At 52.1% G+C, this 25,294-nt stretch overlaps 1 protein-coding gene across 2 annotated transcripts in view; it reads right to left on the bottom strand.

Annotated features, from left to right (window-relative positions):
• The window catches only part of dgkzb (diacylglycerol kinase, zeta b), a 28,921-nt gene that overhangs the window by 238 nt on the left and 3,389 nt on the right, over positions 1-25,294 (bottom strand). The window contains exons 2-33 of one of the 2 annotated variants that reach the window (XM_028431356.1): positions 17,801-17,903; positions 17,606-17,701; positions 17,433-17,510; positions 17,308-17,364; positions 17,174-17,242; positions 17,033-17,104; positions 16,802-16,918; positions 16,652-16,726; positions 16,477-16,578; positions 16,292-16,374; positions 16,116-16,176; positions 15,883-15,996; positions 15,637-15,777; positions 15,487-15,565; positions 15,328-15,383; positions 15,194-15,256; positions 14,924-14,997; positions 14,430-14,541; positions 14,143-14,342; positions 13,963-14,063; positions 13,735-13,823; positions 4,135-4,201; positions 4,024-4,064; positions 3,658-3,854; positions 3,436-3,525; positions 2,917-2,982; positions 2,648-2,682; positions 2,516-2,559; positions 1,501-1,621; positions 1,251-1,287; positions 1,075-1,174; positions 1-217 (exon numbers count right to left, since the gene is read on the bottom strand). The exon at positions 1-217 is cut by the window's left edge and continues 238 nt beyond it. In XM_028431356.1, the coding sequence (XP_028287157.1) occupies positions 101-217; positions 1,075-1,174; positions 1,251-1,287; positions 1,501-1,621; positions 2,516-2,559; positions 2,648-2,682; positions 2,917-2,982; positions 3,436-3,525; positions 3,658-3,854; positions 4,024-4,064; positions 4,135-4,201; positions 13,735-13,823; positions 13,963-14,063; positions 14,143-14,342; positions 14,430-14,541; positions 14,924-14,997; positions 15,194-15,256; positions 15,328-15,383; positions 15,487-15,565; positions 15,637-15,777; positions 15,883-15,996; positions 16,116-16,176; positions 16,292-16,374; positions 16,477-16,578; positions 16,652-16,726; positions 16,802-16,918; positions 17,033-17,104; positions 17,174-17,242; positions 17,308-17,364; positions 17,433-17,510; positions 17,606-17,701; positions 17,801-17,903 (2,857 nt within the window). In that variant the 3' untranslated portion in view covers positions 1-100. The remainder of the gene's footprint in view (positions 218-1,074; positions 1,175-1,250; positions 1,288-1,500; positions 1,622-2,515; positions 2,560-2,647; positions 2,683-2,916; positions 2,983-3,435; positions 3,526-3,657; positions 3,855-4,023; positions 4,065-4,134; positions 4,202-13,734; positions 13,824-13,962; positions 14,064-14,142; positions 14,343-14,429; positions 14,542-14,923; positions 14,998-15,193; positions 15,257-15,327; positions 15,384-15,486; positions 15,566-15,636; positions 15,778-15,882; positions 15,997-16,115; positions 16,177-16,291; positions 16,375-16,476; positions 16,579-16,651; positions 16,727-16,801; positions 16,919-17,032; positions 17,105-17,173; positions 17,243-17,307; positions 17,365-17,432; positions 17,511-17,605; positions 17,702-17,800; positions 17,904-25,294) is intronic. The other variant, XM_028431357.1, reaches the window with a different exon arrangement.

Here is a 25,294-nt window from a genome sequence, read left to right as displayed (position 1 = left end):
CAGTTTGGACAAAAATAAGCAGGACCCATGTTTAATCTTTACAGCAGAGAAGAAGAACAATCTGTCTACGTCAGGTGTCTGTGCAGCTAAAGATGGCGGGTCAGACCGCCGTCTCCTGGTCTTCTCTCTGGATCATCTGATGGTGCTGGCGGCTCTCCAGGTACTCGGCCAGCTCCGGGTCGTCGGCCTCTTCAGCACGCTGTTTAGGAGTCTGACCCTGAAAGAGACGAATGTGTCAGCACAAGGACAGACAGGACATCATGTGTCCAACGTCTTTCTGAGCTCCGTGTTTGTCCACATGTCACATCACAACCCTTCCTGTCTGGGTCAGAACTGTCCAACACTGCAGTTCCTCCAGTGTCCACTAGAGGCTCCTAAACACCCCCCCCCCCCCCCCATACATGTCTGACAACAGATAAACATGCATCAGCTGCTGAGGGAACCACACTCCAACTCTGAGCATCCAACATACGAATGCTGGCTGACAGGAAGTGATGTCATGTCAGGAGCAGAGGAGCTGAAAGACACTGAAGTGTTTTTGTGTGTCTGTGAGAAATGAAGCTCGGCTCTGCACCAACGCTGGACGCACTAAACAACACATGGGCCCTTTTCATTCACTGCAGAGGAGCAGAGAACAAAGCACTCAGATTATGGGCTGCTTCCTGTTACCACTGGCTTCACCATGGCAACGCAGAGTCGCGGCCTTTGTGTGTGTCGCAGCGAGGCCGGGGATCCCGCAGTGCTGCGTTTCTCAGTGACACACAACATTAATCACTTTATAGAAGTGGGTCAACTACTGCAAGAGATCCTTTGAACGTGCGGCGGCACGGCGCCGGCTGGTGGCCGGTGCTGCAGGAAGCTGCCGCAGAGCTCCGCCATTGAAAGCGAATGAACGTGAGGGACCGGGCCCTCAGCAGGAAACGTGCTGGAGACCTGTCACAGAAGATCAGTCATGCTTGGAGGTTTTATCCAGCGCCACCCTCAGGTCTGGGGCGGAACTACAGCGCTGAAAAGTACAGAATGGCCACAAAGAAGAGAAACCTTGGCCGACATGTCTGCTGTGAATGTGCTCACCTGCAGGTCCGTCTTCAGCAGCGACGCGCCGGCCTCCACCAGGAAGTGACAGATGCTTCTCTGACAGGAAGTGGCGGCTTTGTGGAGCGCCGTCTCTCCTCTGAAACACCAAAAAACACTAAGACTCCACTTCTGACAGCAGATTCACAAAGGGACAAGTCAGGGGACAGACTTACGTCTCCCTCTCTGTTATGTCCAGGTGAGACGTCGGCACTGGAGAGACAACAAACAGTCCTGAATTTATCCGTACAAATACAAACTGACCAGAGAAGAAACATATTTATGAGAGAATGTTGACACGTGTAAACAGCTGCTGGACGTTACGACGTCATGAATGTTTCCATCAGAGGTTTGTGTCTTTCTGTTTTTTCTGCACATTCAGGATCTGTGCTGAACGGTATCATGAGGCTCTGTCTGTCTCCTCACCGCTGTCCACCAGGTACTTGACGATGTCCTTGCAGCCGGCCGTCACGGCATGATGCAGCAGCGTGCAGCCCATCGCGTCCTGCAGCAGGAGGTCTGCCCCCTGCTGGTGGAGCTCCATCAGCTGCACAGACACAGCCAGCAGAGAGGGATAGTCAGACAGCAGAGTAATGAGAGGGTCACACACAGAAAGAGAGAGAGACACACACAGAGACACACAAACAGAGACACACACACACAGAAAGAGAGAGAGACACACACACACACACACACACAGACACACACACAGAAAGAGAGAGAGACACACACAGAGACACACACACACACACACAGAAAGAGAGAGAGACACACACAGAGACACACACACAGAGACACACACACACAGAAAGAGAGAGAGACACACACACACACACACAGACACACACACAGAAAGAGAGAGAGACACACACAGAGACACACACACACACACACAGAAAGAGAGAGAGACACACACAGAGACACACACACACACACACACACAGAAAGAGAGAGAGACACACACAGAGACACACACACACACACAGAAAGAGAGAGAGACACACACAGAGACACACACACACACACACAGAAAGAGAGAGAGACACACACAGACACACACAGAGACACACACATACATACACACACACACACACAGACACACACACATACACAGAGACACACACACACACAGAGACACACACATACATACACACACACACACAGACACACATACACAGAGACACACACATACAGAGAGAAAGAGACACACACATACACAGAGACACACACAGTCACACACACAGTCACACACACACACAGACACACACAGTCACACACACACACAGACACACAGTCACACACACAGTCACACACACACAGTCACACACACAGTCTCATACACACAGTCACACACACACAGTCACACACACAGACACAGACACACAGTCACACACACACACAGTCTCACAGACACAGTCTCATCTGTGATGGTGACACTCACCCTGCTCAGGTTCTGATCCTTGGTGCAGCTGATCAGTTCTGCTTCTGCAGAGGAACAAACAGCAGAGTGACCCTCAGCAGCGCCCTCTGCTGGACACACACTGAATAAACAATAGAGGTCAAAGGTCATTACCTTTTTCAGGGTCACGTGAGGTCACAGAGGTCGAGCTGTCAGTGAGACAAGGGACAAAAGATCATCCATAGCTCATCCAGAAAGTTGCACCTGCTACTGACTCACTGCTGTGTGTGTGTGTCTTTGTGTGTGCACAAGTCTGCACTTCTTTTATTGATGGGAACAGTAAAAACAGAAATCACATTCAGAATAAAATCACACACAGACACACACACACAGAGATAGAGACACACAGACAGACAGACACACACACGGCAGGATGGTCATACCTGCCGGGTCTGAAATCAGCTGCGGTGGTGTTGGAGCGGTGCACATTGACAATCTTTGCTCCTCTCCTTGGTCACACACAGACAACATGAACATGTGACATGTGACATCACTAGCTCACACATGACGCTGCACATGTGTGAGCCGCCATCATTCAACACAGACACACAGTGATGGCAGCTGACCCTCCAGCAGGAGGCGGGGTGCTCATGTGATTTAACCTGCTGCCCTCCTGTCAGTGACTTTAAAGTGTTGAATGGTTCATTTCTCTGTAAAAACAGATTCTGGGAACGACAACAGTGACGCAACACAAACACATGTGTCTGGATGCTGCTCGGCCAGAGTCAGGATGTTCTGATGTTTGTAAATAAGATGGTGTGTAGATGGTATTTATGGTGAGTCTGTGTGTGTGAGTGTGTGAGAGAGTGTGTGTGTGTGTGTGTGTGTGAGAGTGTGTGTGAGTCTGTGTGTGTGAGTGTGTGTTTGTGTGTGTGTGAGTCTGTGTGTGTGTGTGATGCTACCTGCAGAGGGCGCTCTTAGAGGAGCTCTGAGACAGAGCATCAGCCACTGAGCTGTCACTGGAGATCCTCTTTCTCTGCAGGTCTCTGGTGCTGTTATCAATCAATCAATCAATCAATCAATCAATCAATCAATCAACTATTGACTGTGTGATGAGTACTGTGACTGATCTGCAGAGCGTCTGTGGATGAGGAGGTCCTCTGTGCTGCTCTGACCTGACTCACCTTGGTGTGACTGAAGAGGGGGGAGAGGGGGAGGAGCCTGAGCAGGGGAAGGAGAACTGTCTCTGCTCCTGATGCTCCTCTGAGTCCACCAGGTCCGGCATCCCGGGGGAGGTGCCCACCGTCTCCTTGGCGACCAGCTCTGGGTCCAGGATGTAGAGCTCCTCCTGAGAGATCTCCGTCACGTAGTTCAGGTGCTCCTGCAGGAGCAGCAGGTGGAATAAACCCAGAGTGACAGCTCATCAGAGGACCTCGGGCACAGGCCTCGGAACCTCTGAGGGTCTTTGAATGCATCACATGCATCTTATGATCTGAGTGTTTGGATGTGACGCTGTTTGTACTTTATTTTAACTTTTGACTGTTTGGTACCTGAGCACGGTCGATCCTGTAGAAACGATCTGCAGTGGTGCCTGAAAACACACACAGACAGACATCAGTGTGTGTGTCTGTGTGTGTGTGTCTGTGTGTGTGTAGACTTACAGTCGAGGAAACACCACTTCATGGACAGTTTCTGTGACAGAGTCTCTCCTCTCATGGAGTCACAGTCCTGAATAACCAGAGAAGAAGAAGAGCTCATCAGCACTGCAGGTGTCTTTAGGTCTGTGCTGGTCTCTGTGAGTCTGTGCTGGTCTCTGTGAGTCTGTGCTGGTCTCTGTGAGTCTCTGTGAGTCTGTGCTGGTATCTGTGTGTCTCTGTGAGTCTGTGCTGGTCTCTGTGAGTCTGTGCTGGACTCTGTGAGTCTGTGCTGGTCTCTGTGAGTCTGTGCTGGTCTCTGTGAGTCTGTGCTGGACTCTGTGTGTCTCTGTGAGTCTGTGCTGGTCTCTGTGTGTCTGTGCTGGTCTCTGTGAGTCTCTGTGAGTCTGTGCTGGTATATGTGTGTCTGTGCTGGTCTGTGAGTCTCTGTGAGTCTGTGCTGGTCCCCGTGTGTCTGTGCTGGTCTCTGTGAGTCTCTGTGAGTCTGTGCTGGACTCTGTGAATCTCTGTGGCTCTGTGCTGGTCTCTGTGAGTCTGTGCTGGTCTCTGTGAGTCTGTGCTGGACTCTGTGAATCTCTGTGGCTCTGTGCTGGTCTCTGTGAGTCTCTGTGAGTCTGTGCTGGTCTCTGTGAGTCTCTGTGAGTCTGTGCTGGTCTCTGTGAGTCTCTGTGAGTCTGTGCTGGTCTCTGTGAGTCTCTGTGAGTCTGTGCTGGTCTCTGTGAGTCTCTGTGAGTCTGTGCTGGTCCCTGTGAGTCTGTGCTGGTCCCTGTGTGTCTGTGCTGGTCTCTGTGAGTCTCTGTGAGTCTGTGCTGGTCTCTGTGTGTCTGTGCTGGTCTCTGTGAGTCTCTGTGAGTCTGTGCTGGTATCTGTGTGTCTGTGCTGGTCTCTGTGAGTCTCTGTGAGTCTGTGCTGGTCCCCGTGTGTCTGTGCTGGTCTCTGTGAGTCTCTGTGAGTCTGTGCTGGTATCTGTGTGTCTGTGCTGGTCTCTGTGAGTCTCTGTGAGTCTGTGCTGGTCTCTGTGAGTCTGTGCTGGTCTCTGTGAGTCTGTGCTGGACTCTGTGAATCTCTGTGAGTCTGTGCTGGTCTCTGTGAGTCTGTGCTGGTCTCTGTGAGTCTCTGTGAGTCTCTGTGAGTCTGTGCTGGTCTCTGCGAGTCTCTGTGAGTCTGTGCTGGTCTCTGCGAGTCTCTGTGAGTCTGTGCTGGTCTCTGTGAGTCTCTGTGAGTCTGTGCTGGTCTCTGTGAGTCTCTGTGAGTCTGTGCTGGTCTCTGTGAGTCTCTGTGAGTCTGTGCTGGACTCTGTGAGTCTATGCTGGTCCCTGTGAGTCTGTGCTGGTCTCTGTGAGTCTCTCTGAGTCTCTGTGAGTCTCTGGGAGTCTGTGCTGGACTCTGTGAGTCTGTGCTGGTCTCTGTGAGTCTGTGCTGGTCCCCGTGTGTCTGTGCTGGTCTCTGTGAGTCTCTGTGAGTCTGTGCTGGTATCTGTGTGTCTGTGCTGGTCTCTGTGAGTCTCTGTGAGTCTGTGCTGGTCTCTGTGAGTCTGTGCTGGTCTCTGTGAGTCTGTGCTGGACTCTGCGAGTCTCTGTGAGTCTGTGCTGGTCTCTGTGAGTCTCTGTGAGTCTGTGCTGGTCTCTGTGAGTCTCTGTGAGTCTGTGCTGGTCTCTGTGAGTCTCTGTGAGTCTGTGCTGGACTCTGTGAGTCTATGCTGGTCCCTGTGAGTCTGTGCTGGTCTCTGTGAGTCTCTCTGAGTCTCTGTGAGTCTCTGGGAGTCTGTGCTGGACTCTGTGAGTCTGTGCTGGTCTCTGTGAGTCTCTGGGAGTCTGTGCTGGTCTCTGTGAGTCTCTGGGAGTCTGTGCTGGTCTCTGTGAGTCTGTGCTGGTCTCAGTGTGTCTCTGTGAGTCTGTGCTGGTCTCTGTGAGTCTGTGCTGGTCTCTGTGAGTCTGTGCTGGTCTCTGTGAGTCTCTGTGAGTCTGTGCTGGTCTCTGCGAGTCTCTGTGAGTCTGTGCTGGTCTCTGCGAGTCTCTGTGAGTCTGTGCTGGTCTCTGTGAGTCTCTGTGAGTCTGTGCTGGTCTCTGTGAGTCTCTGTGAGTCTGTGCTGGTCCCTGTGTGTCTATGCTGGTCCCTGTGAGTCTGTGCTGGTCTCTGTGAGTCTCTCTGAGTCTCTGTGAGTCTCTGTGAGTCTGTGAGTCTCTGGGAGTCTGTGCTGGTCTCTGTGAGTCTCTGGGAGTCTGTGCTGGTCTCTGTGAGTCTCTGGGAGTCTGTGCTGGTCTCTGTGAGTCTGTGCTGGTCTCTGTGAGTCTCTGTGAGTCTGTGCTGGACTCTGTGAGTCTGTGCTGGTCCCTGTGAGTCTGTTCTGGTCTCTGTGAGTCTCTGTGAGTCTGTGCTGGTCTCTGGGAGTCTCTGTGAGTCTGTGCTGGTCTCTGTGAGTCTGTGCTGGTCTCTGTGAGTCTGTGCTGGTCTCTGTGAGTCTCTGTGAGTCTGTGCTGGTCTCTGCGAGTCTCTGTGAGTCTGTGCTGGTCTCTGCGAGTCTCTGTGAGTCTGTGCTGGTCTCTGTGAGTCTCTGTGAGTCTGTGCTGGTCTCTGTGAGTCTCTGTGAGTCTGTGCTGGTCCCTGTGTGTCTATGCTGGTCCCTGTGAGTCTGTGCTGGTCTCTGTGAGTCTCTCTGAGTCTCTGTGAGTCTGTGCTGGACTCTGTGAGTCTGTGCTGGTCTCTGTGAGTCTCTGGGAGTCTGTGCTGGTCTCTGTGAGTCTCTGGGAGTCTGTGCTGGTCTCTGTGAGTCTGTGCTGGTCTCTGTGAGTCTCTGTGAGTCTGTGCTGGACTCTGTGAGTCTGTGCTGGTCCCTGTGAGTCTGTTCTGGTCTCTGTGAGTCTCTGTGAGTCTGTGCTGGTCTCTGGGAGTCTCTGTGAGTCTGTGCTGGTCTCTGGGAGTCTGTGCTGGTCTCTGGGAGTCTCTGTGAGTCTGTGCTGGTCTCTGGGAGTCTGTGCTGGTCTCTGGGAGTCTCTGTGAGTCTGTGCTGGTCTCTGTGAGTCTGTGCTGGTCTCTGTGTGTCTCTGTGAGTCTGTGCTGGTCTCTGTGAGTCTGTGCTGGTCTCTGTGTGTCTCTGTGAGTCTGTGCTGGTCTCTGTGAGTCTGTGCTGGACTCTGTGTGTCTCTGTGAGTCTGTGCTGGTCTCTGTGAGTCTGTGCTGGTCTCTGTGAGTCTCTGTGAGTCTGTGCTGGTCTCTGTGAGTCTCTGTGAGTCTGTGCTGGTCTCTGTGAGTCTCTGGGAGTCTGTGCTGGTCTCTGTGAGTCTGTGCTGGTCTCTGGGAGTCTCTGGGAGTCTGTGCTGGTCTCTGTGAGTCTGTGCTGGTCTCAGTGTGTCTCTGTGAGTCTGTGCTGGTCTCTGTGAGTCTGTGCTGGTCTCTGTGAGTCTGTGCTGGTCTCTGTGAGTCTCTGTGAGTCTGTGCTGGTCTCTGTGAGTCTCTGTGAGTCTGTGCTGGTCTCTGCGAGTCTCTGTGAGTCTGTGCTGGTCTCTGTGAGTCTCTGTGAGTCTGTGCTGGTCTCTGTGAGTCTCTGTGAGTCTGTGCTGGTCCCTGTGTGTCTGTGCTGGTTTCTGTGAGTCTCTGTGAGTCTGTGCTGGACTCTGTGAGTCTATGCTGGTCCCTGTGAGTCTGTGCTGGTCTCTGTGAGTCTCTCTGAGTCTCTGTGAGTCTCTGTGAGTCTGTGCTGGTCTCTGTGAGTCTGTGCTGGTCTCTGTGAGTCTCTGTGAGTCTGTGCTGGACTCTGTGAGTCTGTGCTGGTCCCTGTGAGTCTGTGCTGGTCTCTGTGAGTCTCTGTGAGTCTGTGCTGGACTCTGTGAGTCTGTGCTGGTCCCTGTGAGTCTGTGCTGGTCTCTGTGAGTCTCTGTGAGTCTGTGCTGGTCTCTGGGAGTCTCTGTGAGTCTGTGCTGGTCTCTGGGAGTCTGTGCTGGTCTCTGGGAGTCTCTGGGAGTCTGTGCTGGTCTCTGGGAGTCTGTGCTGGTCTCTGGGAGTCTCTGTGAGTCTGTGCTGGTCTCTGTGAGTCTGTGCTGGTCTCTGTGTGTCTCTGTGAGTCTGTGCTGGTCTCTGTGAGTCTGTGCTGGTCTCTGTGTGTCTCTGTGAGTCTGTGCTGGTCTCTGTGAGTCTCTGTGAGTCTGTGCTGGTCTCTGTGAGTCTCTGGGAGTCTGTGCTGGTCTCTGTGAGTCTGTGCTGGTCTCTGGGAGTCTGTGCTGGTCTCTGTGAGTCTCTGGGAGTCTGTGCTGGTCTCTGTGAGTCTCTGTGAGTCTGTGCTGGTCTCTGCGAGTCTCTGTGAGTCTGTGCTGGTCTCTGCGAGTCTCTGTGAGTCTGTGCTGGTCTCTGTGAGTCTCTGTGAGTCTGTGCTGGTCTCTGTGAGTCTCTGTGAGTCTGTGCTGGTCCCTGTGTGTCTATGCTGGTCCCTGTGAGTCTGTGCTGGTCTCTGTGAGTCTCTCTGAGTCTCTGTGAGTCTGTGCTGGACTCTGTGAGTCTGTGCTGGTCTCTGTGAGTCTCTGGGAGTCTGTGCTGGTCTCTGTGAGTCTCTGGGAGTCTGTGCTGGTCTCTGTGAGTCTGTGCTGGTCTCTGTGAGTCTCTGTGAGTCTGTGCTGGACTCTGTGAGTCTGTGCTGGTCCCTGTGAGTCTGTTCTGGTCTCTGTGAGTCTCTGTGAGTCTGTGCTGGTCTCTGGGAGTCTCTGTGAGTCTGTGCTGGTCTCTGGGAGTCTGTGCTGGTCTCTGGGAGTCTCTGTGAGTCTGTGCTGGTCTCTGGGAGTCTGTGCTGGTCTCTGGGAGTCTCTGTGAGTCTGTGCTGGTCTCTGTGAGTCTGTGCTGGTCTCTGTGTGTCTCTGTGAGTCTGTGCTGGTCTCTGTGAGTCTGTGCTGGTCTCTGTGTGTCTCTGTGAGTCTGTGCTGGTCTCTGTGAGTCTGTGCTGGACTCTGTGTGTCTCTGTGAGTCTGTGCTGGTCTCTGTGAGTCTGTGCTGGTCTCTGTGAGTCTCTGTGAGTCTGTGCTGGTCTCTGTGAGTCTCTGTGAGTCTGTGCTGGTCTCTGTGAGTCTCTGGGAGTCTGTGCTGGTCTCTGTGAGTCTGTGCTGGTCTCTGGGAGTCTCTGGGAGTCTGTGCTGGTCTCTGTGAGTCTGTGCTGGTCTCAGTGTGTCTCTGTGAGTCTGTGCTGGTCTCTGTGAGTCTGTGCTGGTCTCTGTGAGTCTGTGCTGGTCTCTGTGAGTCTCTGTGAGTCTGTGCTGGTCTCTGTGAGTCTCTGTGAGTCTGTGCTGGTCTCTGCGAGTCTCTGTGAGTCTGTGCTGGTCTCTGTGAGTCTCTGTGAGTCTGTGCTGGTCTCTGTGAGTCTCTGTGAGTCTGTGCTGGTCCCTGTGTGTCTGTGCTGGTTTCTGTGAGTCTCTGTGAGTCTGTGCTGGACTCTGTGAGTCTATGCTGGTCCCTGTGAGTCTGTGCTGGTCTCTGTGAGTCTCTCTGAGTCTCTGTGAGTCTCTGTGAGTCTGTGCTGGTCTCTGTGAGTCTGTGCTGGTCTCTGTGAGTCTCTGTGAGTCTGTGCTGGACTCTGTGAGTCTGTGCTGGTCCCTGTGAGTCTGTGCTGGTCTCTGTGAGTCTCTGTGAGTCTGTGCTGGACTCTGTGAGTCTGTGCTGGTCCCTGTGAGTCTGTGCTGGTCTCTGTGAGTCTCTGTGAGTCTGTGCTGGTCTCTGGGAGTCTCTGTGAGTCTGTGCTGGTCTCTGGGAGTCTGTGCTGGTCTCTGGGAGTCTCTGGGAGTCTGTGCTGGTCTCTGGGAGTCTGTGCTGGTCTCTGGGAGTCTCTGTGAGTCTGTGCTGGTCTCTGTGAGTCTGTGCTGGTCTCTGTGTGTCTCTGTGAGTCTGTGCTGGTCTCTGTGAGTCTGTGCTGGTCTCTGTGTGTCTCTGTGAGTCTGTGCTGGTCTCTGGGAGTCTCTGTGAGTCTGTGCTGGTCTCTGGGAGTCTGTGCTGGTCTCTGGGAGTCTCTGGGAGTCTGTGCTGGTCTCTGGGAGTCTGTGCTGGTCTCTGGGAGTCTCTGTGAGTCTGTGCTGGTCTCTGTGAGTCTGTGCTGGTCTCTGTGTGTCTCTGTGAGTCTGTGCTGGTCTCTGTGAGTCTGTGCTGGTCTCTGTGTGTCTCTGTGAGTCTGTGCTGGTCTCTGTGAGTCTCTGTGAGTCTGTGCTGGTCTCTGTGAGTCTCTGGGAGTCTGTGCTGGTCTCTGTGAGTCTGTGCTGGTCTCTGGGAGTCTGTGCTGGTCTCTGTGAGTCTCTGGGAGTCTGTGCTGGTCTCTGTGAGTCTCTGTGAGTCTGTGCTGGTCTCTGCGAGTCTCTGTGAGTCTGTGCTGGTCTCTGCGAGTCTCTGTGAGTCTGTGCTGGTCTCTGTGAGTCTCTGTGAGTCTGTGCTGGTCTCTGTGAGTCTCTGTGAGTCTGTGCTGGTCCCTGTGTGTCTATGCTGGTCCCTGTGAGTCTGTGCTGGTCTCTGTGAGTCTCTCTGAGTCTCTGTGAGTCTGTGCTGGACTCTGTGAGTCTGTGCTGGTCTCTGTGAGTCTCTGGGAGTCTGTGCTGGTCTCTGTGAGTCTCTGGGAGTCTGTGCTGGTCTCTGTGAGTCTGTGCTGGTCTCTGTGAGTCTCTGTGAGTCTGTGCTGGACTCTGTGAGTCTGTGCTGGTCCCTGTGAGTCTGTTCTGGTCTCTGTGAGTCTCTGTGAGTCTGTGCTGGTCTCTGGGAGTCTCGGGGAGTCTGTGCTGGTCTCTGGGAGTCTGTGCTGGTCTCTGGGAGTCTCTGGGAGTCTGTGCTGGTCTCTGTGAGTCTCTGGGAGTCTGTGCTGGTCTCTGGGAGTCTCGGGGAGTCTGTGCTGGTCTCTGGGAGTCTGTGCTGGTCTCTGGGAGTCTCTGGGAGTCTGTGCTGGTCTCTGGGAGTCTGTGCTGGTCTCTGTGAGTCTCTGGGAGTCTGTGCTGGTCTCTGGGAGTCTCTGTGAGTCTGTGCTGGTCTCTGGGAGTCTGTGGTGGTCTCTGGGAGTCTCTCTGAGTCTGAACAGCATGATGTTAAATGGTTCACTTCATTCAAATCTGCACATTTCATCATGAAGCAGTGTTTTATTTCTATTTAACCTTTGACCTTTTCATTTCCTGTTTAGCCCTGAAGAGAGCACGGGGAGCTGTGTGATTGTGTGTTTGTTGTGGTGTGTTTTTGTTGGAGGCAGTAAGAGCATCACTCTGCTGAAGTTAATACTGCTCATCTTAACTTGTAAGGTGTGCGCGCAGTGATCCTCCTGTTCCACAGACAATCTTCGGCTGAACAGCAGAAAGTTGGATGTAAACACGACCAAACTTCAACTAGAGCCTAAAAGGCGGATAGTGATGATCGATATAAGACAGAAGAGCTCCGAGCCGCGGGTGGATCCACTTTGAACCCGGTGAGTTTCATTAGCCTAGCTGTAGCTGTGTTAGCATGTTAGCCGCTGCGTGTGGCGCTAGCTGCTGAAACTGAATGGATGCAGACTGAAACAGAGCAGTCGGGAGTTAACTCATGAACTGCTGGACGTTCATGACTCTGAGCCGTGTGTGACTGTTGGTGAGATGGAGGGGAACATGGAGCTCCTATGCTAGGCGCGGCGGGTTCAGCTAGCTGAGGTCAAGTTTGGCTGCGTGTGCTGAACGCTGTGCTGATGCTGTTCAGGGATGCTCTGCACACCTGTTGTGTTGTGTAGTGTGTAGGTGTGTTCCATTAGAGCGGTGCAGGTCCTGCCCTGTGCTCCGCTGACTGTGGCAGTGTGTTCTGGCTGTTTTGGGTCAGGGTGTTTGTTATTGCTGCTGATCGGCTGCAGCTGAGGCTGATATGATCAATACATGAAGAGTGGCTCCAGAAGGCCACACGGACTGCTGATCCTCTACACGTCTGTGCAGGCTGGTTTCATGAGTCATGACTGGGTTCCATTTTCTTCGTCCATCCATCCGCGTCTGCTGTCTGTTCCAGGTCATCCATCCACCACACACCTTCACCCACAACCGCTTCGGACTTCTTCTGTGAGGGACAGCTGGACAGTCTTCTAGGATGGACGGTAGGACCTTCTGGCTTCTAGCTATTCCTTTGTGCTTTAAAGGACATGTTGTGTGCCTACACTGTAAGAATTGTGTTGTTAATTATGCTGTACAGTCATGCTGTTATTGCTCGGTGACCAAAGCGGCAAAAAGATGAGAAGATATTAAAACAGCACCACATCAGTTCAGCTGCTTGCTCTGCGTCATCATGTGAGGTGGACGTCTTCAGCCTCTGAGTGTCAGGCAGCATTGATAGTCAGCCTCCTCACTGAGCCTAGTTTAGAGACACCGCCTGCTTCAGCTTGTTAGCCACGCAGGGAGGTAGGAGACCGGGACCAGGGAGTAGGGGTGGGCGATATGGCAAAAATTTTATATCACGATTCTTTAATGATAAAATCACGCTCACGATTTTATCACGATTTGTTTTTACATTGACACTAATTTGCATGTTTCTGTGTAAATGACTTCAGGTAGCTGCTCTGTCACTTCTCAAAAACTATCAGTAGATCTAAAAGTAAACTCTGATAACGTGCACTCAGTATTAGTTTCAATAAACATGAACATTTAAATAACAATTACAGAACAAAATAAAGTTTTATTTCTAATAGGTTAAAAGAAGACTAATGTAGTTCTGTAAAGTATTATTCAACAGTCATTAAACAGACTGAAGTGTGCCTCCTAAGGTTAAACAATAAATACAGTATTGAGACTTAAGTAACTCTTAGAGTTCAACGTGATTTAGAACAAATGATCAAACTTTAATGGGAATCATGTCTAAGGACAAACGGAGCTGCTGCTGTCAGCTCTGTCCACCGTTTACTAGAGTCCTCATGGAGCCTCTTCATCAAATGTCTGCGTTATTGTTTTGGTGACGTCATCAGCTGCTGCCTCTGTCTGCATCTGATGTACACGCGGCCCTCCCACTGCGCGCACACAGGTGTAGAAGAGCTGCTGATGGCACGACAGCAGCGAACCTGAATATAAGGAGCTGGTAATGTTCAGAGAGGTGGGCGTGTACGTGCTCGTAGCATTATAATACATTCGCATACACCCTTCCACTGCGACACACGTCGCGCGCACACACACAGGCTTAGAAGACGCGCCGCTGCTGCCAGCAAACAGTAAACAGTACCGAACATAAAGGTGGAGTTCGTTTTAGGGACCAGTTCCTCCGTTTTCTTTTCGTTTTCAGTCGTAGCTTTTGAACCGGTCTCTGAAAACCGTGGCTTTGACGATCTCAAAATCTCGTTGTCTGAGATCGCAATTTTCGGTCTAAAACGATAAATCGTTCAGGCCTACCAGCGAGGCTGCCGGTGCTCCTCCCCACTGCTCCACCCTGCTGCGCCGCCATACTGACGGCTGCCCTGTACTACAGACACGGAGCTTCCTGTGGGTAACACTGCTGGTGGAGGCGTACAGATTTACAGAGAGCACTCAGACTACAGAAGTCCCAGAGTCAGACTGTGTGTTTGTACAGTCTGTATATAAGAACGAGTGATGAGTGTATGCTGTTCCTGGGGCCTGTCCAGGTCAGCAGGGTCTGTGGTTTTGCAGCACAGACAGGTGTGTGTACCTGGTCTAGGTCCTGCAGGCGGTCGATGAACAGGCGGCAGGTCTCCAGGTCGCTGTCTCCAGGGACGGTGATGACTCCCAGCGGCTTTGCTGCGGGAACAGACAGAACATTACTGACTTACAACCATCCTGTGACCTCACCACACTGATGATGTCACTGCTCTCTCTGTCTGACTGACAGTGCTAAAGCACATTGATGGGTTTATTGATCCAGCTCAGCGACACTCACAGGCCTCCTTCAGCTGGTCCTTGTCATAGTGCAGAGCCTCGTACGCCGCCATGCTGATCCTGTTCACCCTGATCTGCAGCTTCTCAGGAACAGGCTGCTGACTGCACACACACACACACACAGTGTCAGCGTGTCAGTATGATCAGATGTGATGGACCCATGTGTCAGTGCGGTGCTCACTCGTTGAGGTGGGGCATGGAGATCCTCCTCTTGGCCTTCTGCACCATGTTGGCCTGGTTCCTTAGGTCGATGTGGATGATGGATGGAGCCAGCTTGCAGGGCTCTCCGTCCACCTGCATGGGGATGGACTTGTAGGTGGTAAGGGTCACCTCTTTGCACTGATGGAGACGCTCGCCATGGCCGCCCACCTGCAGAGTGGCCTGCAAACAAACAGCTGAGTTGAATGGCAGGATTCAGGTGGTCTGACGTGGTCTGCGCGAGTGCAGCGCGAGTGCAGCTAAGCTCACCAGTGACGTCATGGTGAAACCGATGACCTCGATGCAGCCGTCGTCATGTCGCTGAGGCTCAAAGTCCTGATGGTCGCTGGGATGACCCCATGGCACGGTACCGGCACAGTACCTGCAGATGTAGCACAGGTGACTCTTCAGGGTCGCTGCCCTGCCCCTTCTGCAGACCAGTGTACATTCTGTTGTTTCTACTGCTAGCTGTGCACATATCTAATGCTAATACTAACTATAGTTGCTAGCTTGTGTTAGCAAACAGAACAAAACATAAATTCACACATTCGCTGTCATGAATGTTCTGACCCGCCTACTCAGGAATCAGGAAGTATCAACCACTTTATTCCATTAGCATGAAGTGTTAGCATGTCAGTGTGACGTGGTGTTTGGTCCGATGGTTCTGTATATGCAGTGATTAATCTGCAGGTGTTCTCATGGTTCTGTGGGCATGTGGGGGTTCCAGTGGGGGTTCTGATCCAGATGTTCTGGTGGAGGTGTACCTGGGGATGTTGAGGAAGAGCAGACACTGTAGCTTCAGCTCCTGGACTTTGGCCGTTAGGTCTGTTCCATCGCACTGAAGAGGAGGAAACTCTTATCGATCAGTTTAGGGAACATTATTGGGGACTGATGAGTTCTATAGAAGTAACATAGACCACGTCTCGTATTTCTATGGAGGCAAGTTATTTTGTAATCGCTCGTGATCGTTTTATTATAGAAATAATAAACACATAAACTCTACAGCTGTAAAGGTTAAGGTTTGTTTTACTCACTACCACTTTGATGTGCTTGGCGAGGTCTTTGGAGCTCCCGCTTAGGAAGTCTGAGAAGGCTGTCTGAAACACACACACACACATTACTGACCGGGTGATGTCCGTGTGGACACACACAGCAGACTGATACTCACCCCTGCATAGAACATTTTATTCCTGAAGCGGCTGTTAAACTTTTCTGGGTTCGCCTCTGGAAACCAAACAAACACCTGGTTACACACTTCAGAGGCGGACACGCACACACAGCTCGTCTCCCCCTCCTGGCAGTAATTACACAGAGCGTGTCGACTGACCTCTGGATTCATGGAAGCCCAGCGTGACGTGAGCGTCGAAGCCCAGGCTGAAGTAGTTGTTGAAGACGTCGATAGGAAGCTGAGAGACAGCGGCGTCAGGTCAGAACAGTCAGCCATGTTTGAGGTGATCCGACGGGATGTATCACTGACCTTATCTGTCTGATGTTCGTCCCTCTCCTCTGGCCGGGCCTCTGGGTTTGCCTCCACATTCAGGTTCCATCGGTCCAGCTGGACAATGTTCCCATCCTCAACGTGTGACAGGATCTTAGTGATGGGTTCATCAGTGTAGCCCTGAGACCACACACACACACACACACACAGTTTGATCAGAAACAAACGAACAGCAACTGATGGATCCATCAGGACAGTGGCTCCACGCCGAGCAGCTGAACTCACCCCTCCCCAGTTCAGAGTCCGGGCCAGATCGTTGCCAGTCCCCAGAGGGAGGATGGCTACAGGAGGCTGGGGATGGAGCTTCAGTTGGTCCAGAACTGATAGGATCCAGCCCACCTGAACAAACACAGTGTGAACGAAGAGGGACCCACAAAATGCTGTACAACACATCGCACTAAGTGAAGTGCTGCTGTCTGAACAGCTGACGGGTTTCTGTGAATGTACGTCTGACTCACAGTCCCGTCCCCTCCACAGGCCAGGATCCTCAGGTTGGGCACTTTGGCGTACAACTCCAACCTGCAGGACACAGAAAGCAGAGACACTGAGGCAGACAGCATGGACAGCATGGACAAGTAGAAGGACAACCAAACCAATGAAACTGAGCAGGCTGGGAGGAGGAGGCGGGGCTTACCCCTCTCTGGGTCCTCCTTTGGTCAGGTCAAACACCTGCCGGGGGTTCAGGTACCACATGAAGGACTGGATGATCTTTGCTCCCTGAAAGAACAAAGACATGAGAGGACCGACTAGGCAGGGACAGACGTGTCCTCCTGCTGCTCTCAGTGAACACCGTTCAGTCTTCACGGTGAGAATACGGACCTGGTTTCCACCACTCTTCGGGTTAACAAACACCAGCAGAGGCTTCATGAGCTGAGAGGGGTGGGGCTTCACCAGGAAGGGCTTCCAGCGGCCATCTTGGAGCTGAAGGACAGATGGATCAGTGTGTGCAGCTCATTCACACGGTGTGTGTGTGTGTGTTCATGGTCTCCCTCACCTCGCCTCCCTTCTTACTCGACTTGTTGCACTTCACTGATGTCCTTTTCTTCTTTTTACTGGACTTCAGAGACGACTGCAGGACACACACTGATATCAGCAGCTGTGTGTGTCTGTCTGTGTGTACGTGTGTGTATGTGTGTGTGTGTACCTGCGGTCTGCGGACCCTGATGATCCAGGTTGGAGGGATGATGACGGCAGCGTGAGCTCCCAGAGAGCAGCACTCTTCGATCTGCTGCAGCATGAAGCACGTCACCTTGTTGTGATACTGAAACATAAACAGGAAGTGACATCACTGTGACAGACGGTGGACAGAAAGTTCACCAATGACATCAACAAACCAAAAAGAAGCTGTGAGGGCGTGTCTGCCTGCGAGACTCACCGCCTGTTTGCACCAAGAGCAGCTGATGGCGACGATCTCTTTGCTGTGAAATGAGAACTTCTGCTGGAAGCCCTGTGGGTGAGAAGGCGTTAACTGATGCTGCTTTTTGTCCCCATGGACACATAGGACAGACACACAAACCTTCCCACACTGTCGACACTTCCCGGTCTGACGTCTCCTGTGCACCCAGTGATGTCGCACAACGTTGGACTGAAAAACAACACAGCTGTCAGTCAGAGTCTTACTCACATCACCTGGTGTCGGCAGGTACGGACCTCGCGGACGGCTCGGGATCCGGGCTCCCTGAAGGACGGTTTGCACCTGAAATTAATCTGAAGGAGACGAGAGGCTGTGAGGACAGAACCCGGTGAGTGAGCTGAAAGCTGCTGCGCCACTCTACCTTCTCCAGCTGCTCCATGCACATGGCGTGCACCGATATCTTACAGCCCGCACACTTCTTCCTCGACACCGACTTTTGCTGCAGAACACAACACAACAGACTCACTACTGGTTAACACAACAGAGGCTCTCACAGGCCTGCTATTTCTAGCCATGGGGGGCGCTGCGGCTCACCAGAGATTTGGCAATACAGTACTGCTCTCCGACATAACAGAAGTCTCCAGAGGCGCTGGTCTCAAACCAGATATGATCCCCGAACCGAGCATTATCCTGCAGCACCAGACAGCACAACTCAGGAAAACATGAACATGACAGGACGCCTGTCTGCACACAAAGACTGCACAGATGTTACACAATGAGGTGTCTCACAGTCCAGTCCACAGTACTGCTGGGTTCCTGCAGCGGGTCGCTCTGTGTGGACACGTTGGGCTGTGCGGTTCCATGCTGCAGACCAGACTTTGCAATGGCTTTTCTGCAACACAAGAAGACAGAAGAGGTCTGAGAAATTCTCATGTTACTGTTCCACATCCTGGAGAAGACGACGAGGAAGAGGAAGAGGAAGAGGAAGAGGAAGAGGAAGAGGATGAAAAAGAAGAGGAAGAAGAGGTTTGTGTTTGAGATCAGGGTCAGTAAACTCAGCTCTGAGTCAGGACCATCACAGGAAGTGATGGTTATCTGCAGCAGCACCTGCACAGGTGCTCCTTGATCTGTGTTCTATGCAGGCATGGCTGTCAATCAATGTAGTCATGTTCAAAAGTCAGTACCTCCTCTTCAATGTGTTTATGTGTGTGTGATCATAGTGGGTCATGTGGCGTCGTTTCAGATTCAGTTGCGATGGAAAACACATGAGCACAACACTTGTGGAACCATGTCCTCTGATACCAGAGGGTCCTAGAACAAATGTGAGACCATATGTCTGACAGTCCAACAGCAGCTGGTCTACATCAGGATGGCTGAACAATAAGGAATCAAGATTTCAGACTGGTCCAGTCACACTCAGACCTCAACCCAGTTTTAATGCTGGGCCTTAAGAGGGCTGTGAGTTAAACCTGCATGAACTGAAGCAAAGCTGAGAAGAAGAATGGACCACAGATCCTCCTCAACATGTGACGGACTCATGAAGTCACACAGAAACATTACTGCAGGTTATTGCTGCTGAAGGAGGATCTACTGAATGATGGATGGTCTTAGTTTTGTCCACGGCCCTCTGGTTTCATGCTGTGGTTTGAGGGCGTATTTATTTAGACCCACCGTGGGATTTATTGTGCTGTTTACACACATCACAGGATTGAAAGAGAGGGATTCACTTCTGAACATGAAAAGCTTTGCTGTGTGACTAAACTGAGGCCGGTACTTCCTCTTCCTGCTCGCTGGTTTCTGGACTCTGATTGGTGCATATTTAAAAAAGACTCTCTCTCTCTCTCTGATCGACCTTAGCATCAGGGCTGCTGTGATGGTCATTAGCACAGCTGCTAATGAGCCTCAGCTCCATGCAGGATGTTTGTCTCCAGCTGACTTCATGATTTATTCACATGTTGCCGGGTGTGTCACCGGGGCCCCCGACTGTCAGGGGCCTCAGAGGACTGTTTTTAATCATCCAGGGTGTAACTGTTAGTTTAGTGATTACTCTCTCTGCCTCTCTAACACCCGTAGCTCTCTGGGTTGATACTGGGGAACCTGTAAAAAGCTCTATCAGGACTACATACAGCAAGAAGGCACTCCAGCTCTCCAGCCGGGAGTCATAGCCATGGGCCCCCAGTGGGCTGAGTGCCCCGGGGCCCCTGTAGAAGGCTGGATGGTTGAGGTAGTAGACTGAACTCTTGCGGCTGGGAAGTGGAGGCCCTCTCCCCGGCCAGGGGCTCCCAGCCTTGGAGATGGTGGAGATCCTCCTCCTCTTCCTCTGACTGGAGGCGCGGTAGCAGCTGTAGGGGGCAGAGTCCCCCACAAAGACCTGAGAGGAGTTCCTGCGGAGACAGCGAGGGGCCCGGATAAGGGGCCGCGACGGGGATGGCAGCTGGGGAGTCTTTCTCATCACCAGGGTGGAGGAGCAGGAAGGGGTGGAGGCTGGGGAAAAGTGTATCTCTGGGGAACAGGCGGCGTGCTCCTCCTCCTCCTTCTCCTCTTCCTCCTCAGGTAGCTGCTCCGCCTCTGACAGCTGACTGGATTCTGATTGGCTGTCGCTAGCAGTGGAGTAGTCGGTGCTGTCGTCGTCTCCATCCGAGTGGAGGTTGCTGGTGTGTGAAAACATTCTCCTGTTGTGGGCCCCACCCCTCATCTCCACTTGCTGTTCCCCAGCTAGCACCCCCACCCCCATGCCCCCCTCGTCCTCGTCCTCCTCCGCCATCTGGATCAGACTGGCCAGTAGCATGGATGGTCCCAGCAGGTGGGTGTCGATGGTCCGCAGCTTCCCCACCTTCCTGCGGCACACGGCGAACCTGGGGTTGAAGCTGGGGGTGGTGGTGCTGGAGCGTCTGCGGGGCTGTCCTGCCCACCGGCTGCGTCTAGCAGTCTTTGCCAGGCGCTCTACACTCGCGTGTGGCAATAGCTGGATGCTGGAGCGCCGTCGTTGGGTCAGAGAGGAGGAGGGCAGCCCCACGCTGGACCTCCGACGGGCCTTGCTGGTAGGGACCGCGACGCTCGGCCTCCGCTGGCGGCAGGATGCGGCGTCAGGCTCCACCTGCTGAGCAGGGTCCTTCCTCTTAAAGTGTCGACGGAAAAAAGTGTCCATGATGGACGCAGAGATGGACGGACTTCTGAGGGGATCGTCAGCAGCTGTAGGATGCAAAAATCTGTTAACCTAACAAGTTCACTACAGAGCTGTGCAAAGCCTTTCAAAGTAAAAGCCTGATGGTTATCAGTCAGTCCTGCAGACAGGCAGGACGATCAGTCCTCACAGTGTCCTCTGTCTCTGACTGTGATCCACACTTCTTGAATGAAGGCTGGATGTTTGAGCTGCAGGCTGGAAACCTTTGCACAGCTCTGTCAGCACCACCACACGCTACGTCATGCCTACAGCTTGCTACACCTCAGACACTTTTTACTGCCGCTCAGAGCACGAAAGCACTGAAACCTGTGGGTGACATCACAGGTTCCAGTGTGAGCGTCACATCAGCCGAAGACTGATGGAAGCACAGTGAGGACAAAAAGCTGCTCAGGGTTCAGAGGCGTCAGCCTGACAGGACCAGACCAGCATGAATTATAAATCAGCCAGAGGAAGTGTGGGGCTCTCTCCACAGGAGGAGCAGCATGACAACAGAAAGCTGTCATCACCACGGTAACAACAACAGTAATTAAGGCCATGGCTGCCTGCTGACTCTCCGCCCTCTAAACCAAAACTTTACAGCAGTAATTAGACTGTGAGGACAAACTCTCAAATCCAACACAAAACAACACAAAACAACCACAGACACACACCATCCATGGCATGTGAACAGCCTCTCCTTCGCTGTGGGAGCTGAAGTGACTGGTGTCTGGTTGAATGTGGGACCTGTGTGGTTGGACGTCGTGGGTCCTCACACACTGGAGTCATCACAGGCCGATCTGTGCTCTGCTGACAGCAGCTTAGCTGACGGACATGACGTGAGCGCTGGCTGAGTGCAGGTAACCGTGCTGCTTTGGCTGATTATCACCGTGGTGACAGATTAGCTACATCTCTATTTATAGCACGTCCTCCTCACTTTCTGCTGTCTCACCTGTAACCTGTCTGAGCGGCAGCCGGCCAGCCGGCAGGTAACAGCAGCAGGTCCTCACATCCAACAGGTCCTCACATCCAACAGGTCCTCACATCCAACAGGTCCTCACATCCAACAGGTCCTCACATCCAACAGGCCCTCACATCCAACAGGCCCTCACATCCAACAGACCCTCACATCCAACAGGCCCTCACATCCAACAGGTCCTCAGGCCCTCACAGGCCCTCACAGGCCCTCACATCCAACAGGCCCTCACAGGCCCTCACAGGCCCTCACAGGCCCTCACAGGCCCTCACATCCAGCAGGTCCTCACATCCAACAGGTCCTCACATCCAACAGGTCCTCACATCCAACAGGTCCTCACATCCAACAGGCCCTCACATCCAACAGGCCCTCACATCCAACAGGTCCTCACATCCAACAGACCCTCACATCCAACAGGCCCTCACATCCAACAGGCCCTCACATCCAACAGGTCCTCACATCCAACAGACCCTCACATCCAACAGGCCCTCACATCCAACAGGTCCTCAGGCCCTCACAGGCCCTCACAGGCCCTCACATCCAACAGGCCCTCACAGGCCCTCACAGGCCCTCACATCCAGCAGGTCCTCACATCCAACAGGTCCTCACATCCAACAGGTCCTCACATCCAACAGGCCCAACAGGTCCTCACATCCAACAGGCCCTCACATCCAACAGGTCCTCACATCCAACAGGTCCTCACATCCAACAGGCCCAACAGGCCCTTACATCCAACAGGCCCTTACATCCAGCAGGCCCTCACAGCACAGCAGTCAGCAGTGATGCAGGCTCTGCTCTTATGTCTTATGTCTGACCCGGGATAGAAGAAACTTGATGGGTTGATAAATGGAAAGCAATCTGTAAAGATTAAACGGCCACAGGCCGACCTGAGAAGCAGCAATGACCCCTTCAGGACAAAAGAGCTACGATGTGACTACAAGCTCCTGAACGCTCCTGTGCAGATAGGTGCAAGTCGACCTCAGTGTAATCACTGATATTGATACAGTCTGTCTGTTTAATGGTTAATATCCTGTTTGGCAGCAGCCGGTGTTTAAACATGAAGCTTATCTGAAACCAAACACACCGATCACTCATTAGATTCACGCTGCGGCTGAGACCCACAGTGACGCCTCCTCTGTCATCACCCGTCACGGACAGTGAGCCGCAGCTCTGTGGGTTAACCCCCACCATCACTGAGCTTATGTTCCCTTACTGTATTTGTGAGGGACACAAATAAAACAAAGACTCTGATACGCACCGAGGAATGAGACAGCGACTGAACGTATAAGGCTCAGGCTTAGTGCAGCGCCACCTGGAGTTCAGGAGGGATAAACTCTGTATGGATAGCATTAGCATGCTACCAAGTTTAGACCCTGGCTTAATGCACATTTTTATATCTTGCACAATTCATTTGAACAGCTGCTGCAGCTGCGGTTTGACGTCTGTGCGAGCTGTTGTTGTGTTTGCTAATTTTTGTTTTGTCAGAACGGAGCAATGCAAAGTTTCACATTCACCAAGAAAACACAAACCAGCAGACAGTGAGCGTCCTGCTGATTCCTGCTGCTTTAAGTCTCCGCAGTACAAGTGATGATCGAGGACAGTATGAACTGGAAGTTCAGCAAAAATAAATCAGACTAATGTGAGTGAAACAGTGATGGCTGTCTGAGGTGGAGCAGCACACAACAAAACTACACAGACAGCACAACAAGCCACAGAAATCACGACTGTCAGATTCATACAACCTGAGATGAAGAGTCAGTCAGTCCTGCACAGATGAAGAGCAAAAACACACTGAGAGAGGGGGAGAGAGAGAGACAGAGAGAGAGAGAGAGAGAGAGAGAGAGATAGAGAGAGAGAGAGAGAGAGAGAGGGGGGAGAGAGAGAGACAGAGAGAGAGAGAGAGAGAGGGAGAGAGAGGCTAAGCTGCTGCTTTAGAGTAACTCCAACACGCAGTGAAGGTAGAATCTGATCTGGGAGCTGCTTCCTGGCGTTCCTCGGGCCTTGGCGGGCCCAGCCGCTGATCCAGGATCAGCCTGATCAGCTGATTCAGGAGCAGCTTGTCCTTTTGTAATTTGTCACTTCAGTGCAGCGTCCAGAGATGAATGGAGCCGCCGGGCCTCTCCAGCATCTCAGAATACTCTTCATTAACACTTCAAGGCCCTCGCACTGCTGCATTATGGATCCAATTAAAAAAAATGACAGGAAGCGGAGCTGCATGTTAATTTGTCAAACATTGTGTTTGGCGCTCTGAGTCATCAGCTCCGTCTCTGCACACCTTTGTTCCTGCTGGACGTCACGCTGAAGTAAACCTGTGTGCTCAGAATGAGCCTCATTACCCGGCGCTCGCCAAAGAATCAAATTCTGCTGGTTGCTTCTGTGGTTACTATGGATGGGTCGGCACGGTAACCAGAGCGACCTCCAGGGTCTACAGGAGGCTGTGGACACAGCAAGCTTTAAATCATGTGACTCTGCAGCCAATGACATGACCGCACAGCAGCAGAGTGGAAGAAGCTCCATCCCAGCATCCAAACTACTTTGAAGACATGAACCGCAGTTCCTCCAGTGTCCAGTTGAGTAAATCCCCACTGATGATTGTTTACTGTCTAAACAAAGGCTAAATGCTAACAAGTGGCTAAATGGGACTACAGACGATGTCAGTAAAGGTCATCAGGGTGTTTGTGCTGTAGAAGAGGTCAGAGCGGTGAACCTGGTGGTGCTGATGTGACCGTGCTGTAGTTAGCATCGCATTAGCTTAGCTTTTAACCCGTGAGGATCATGAACTTTGTTTATTTTCTGTAATAATCCAAAAGACAGTGGAGGACTCTGATTGGCTGTGGCCTGATTAAACTGTAAATCACCTGCTCTGCATGGAGCGCTGTTTATTTTCAGTCAGTGACAGGAGGTGCTGGCAGCGAGCGCCCAGGCTCCATCCTCTCTGGTACCTTTTAAATAGGAGACAGATTTAAAACCTGAAGAGGCTTAAAAGATCAGCAGCTCCCGCTCCGGTTGGATGGCTGAACAGATTACTGACGGCTGAAGACTCTTTACTTCATGCTAACGTAGCGGCACACAGATTATGTGACAATGAGTGTGTCAGAATCTGCACAAATAGACACTGAGGCCTGAACACAGGAAGTAAATAATGTCAGACTGTAAACAAACTGTGGTCACATGACCTCAGGACCATGTTCAGCAATGCTGCCTTATGTTTAGCCACTTGTTAGCATCTACATTTTATGTCACATTAGCTGTTGCTAAGATGCTGACCAGAGTTATTTGGTTTTAGGGGAGTCACTTCCTGCCTGTACCAGTGTTGCAGTTCACCTGGGGGTGCTCTGCTGTGAGCTGATGAATCTAAAAATCAGGAGTTTACTTCCAGACACAAAGGCTCATGTTTGAGTTCATGTTTGGCTTATAACATGTATTAGTTTTAATAAGAGATGTGAAAAACTTGTTATACGTTTTTTTTTATAAATGTGACTTATAACATGAGAAGTAACCGGATCCTTCAGCTGTCAGACAAGTGTGTGTGTGTGTGTGTGTGTATGATCTGTTTAACTCTTAATGCCTCCATATTGGGTTGCCTTTGTATAATGCCTGGATCCAGTTGCAGGTTGTGAATGAAAGGGGATCCCGGAGCAGGTGAGAGTGATCGTCTGTCTGACGCTGGTGAGCTGATTATCTTCGCTGAAGGCAGCAGGACCACACTGATGAGGTGACTGCACGCCGCACACACTTGCACCGCCATCACTGCCGCGTCAGCCGGCAGACACACTGCTTCTCTCTCAGCAGGTGTTACTCTGCTGCCATCTAGTGTTCACTGCAGACAGTCCAGCTGCTGCAGTTGCATAAAGTTTATATACAATGAACACATCACAGCAGCTTTTCAGACTCTGGTGAGTCTGACTCTTCCTTCTCCTCCCTCTCTTCTTCTTCCTGCTGGTCCTCCTCCAGGAAGTTCCTCTTCTTTTGTCTCCCCTCTCCCCTTGTGTCTCCTTTCTCTCTTCCCCCTTCTCTTCTCCTCCTCACCCTCCTGGGCGTCCTCCTCATTTTTCCGTCTTGTCTTTTCCTCCTCTGGCTGGTCCTCCTGCCCCTCCTGGACATCCGCCTCTTTTATCTTCCTCCTCCTCCTCCTCCTCCTCCCTCA

Source organism: Parambassis ranga, chromosome 19 (assembly GCF_900634625.1).
Source record: "Parambassis ranga chromosome 19, fParRan2.1, whole genome shotgun sequence".
In the NCBI taxonomy this organism is placed as follows: domain Eukaryota; kingdom Metazoa; phylum Chordata; class Actinopteri; family Ambassidae; genus Parambassis; species Parambassis ranga.
Note: the sequence above shows the minus strand (reverse complement) of the source record. Positions and strands in the feature narration are given on the sequence as shown.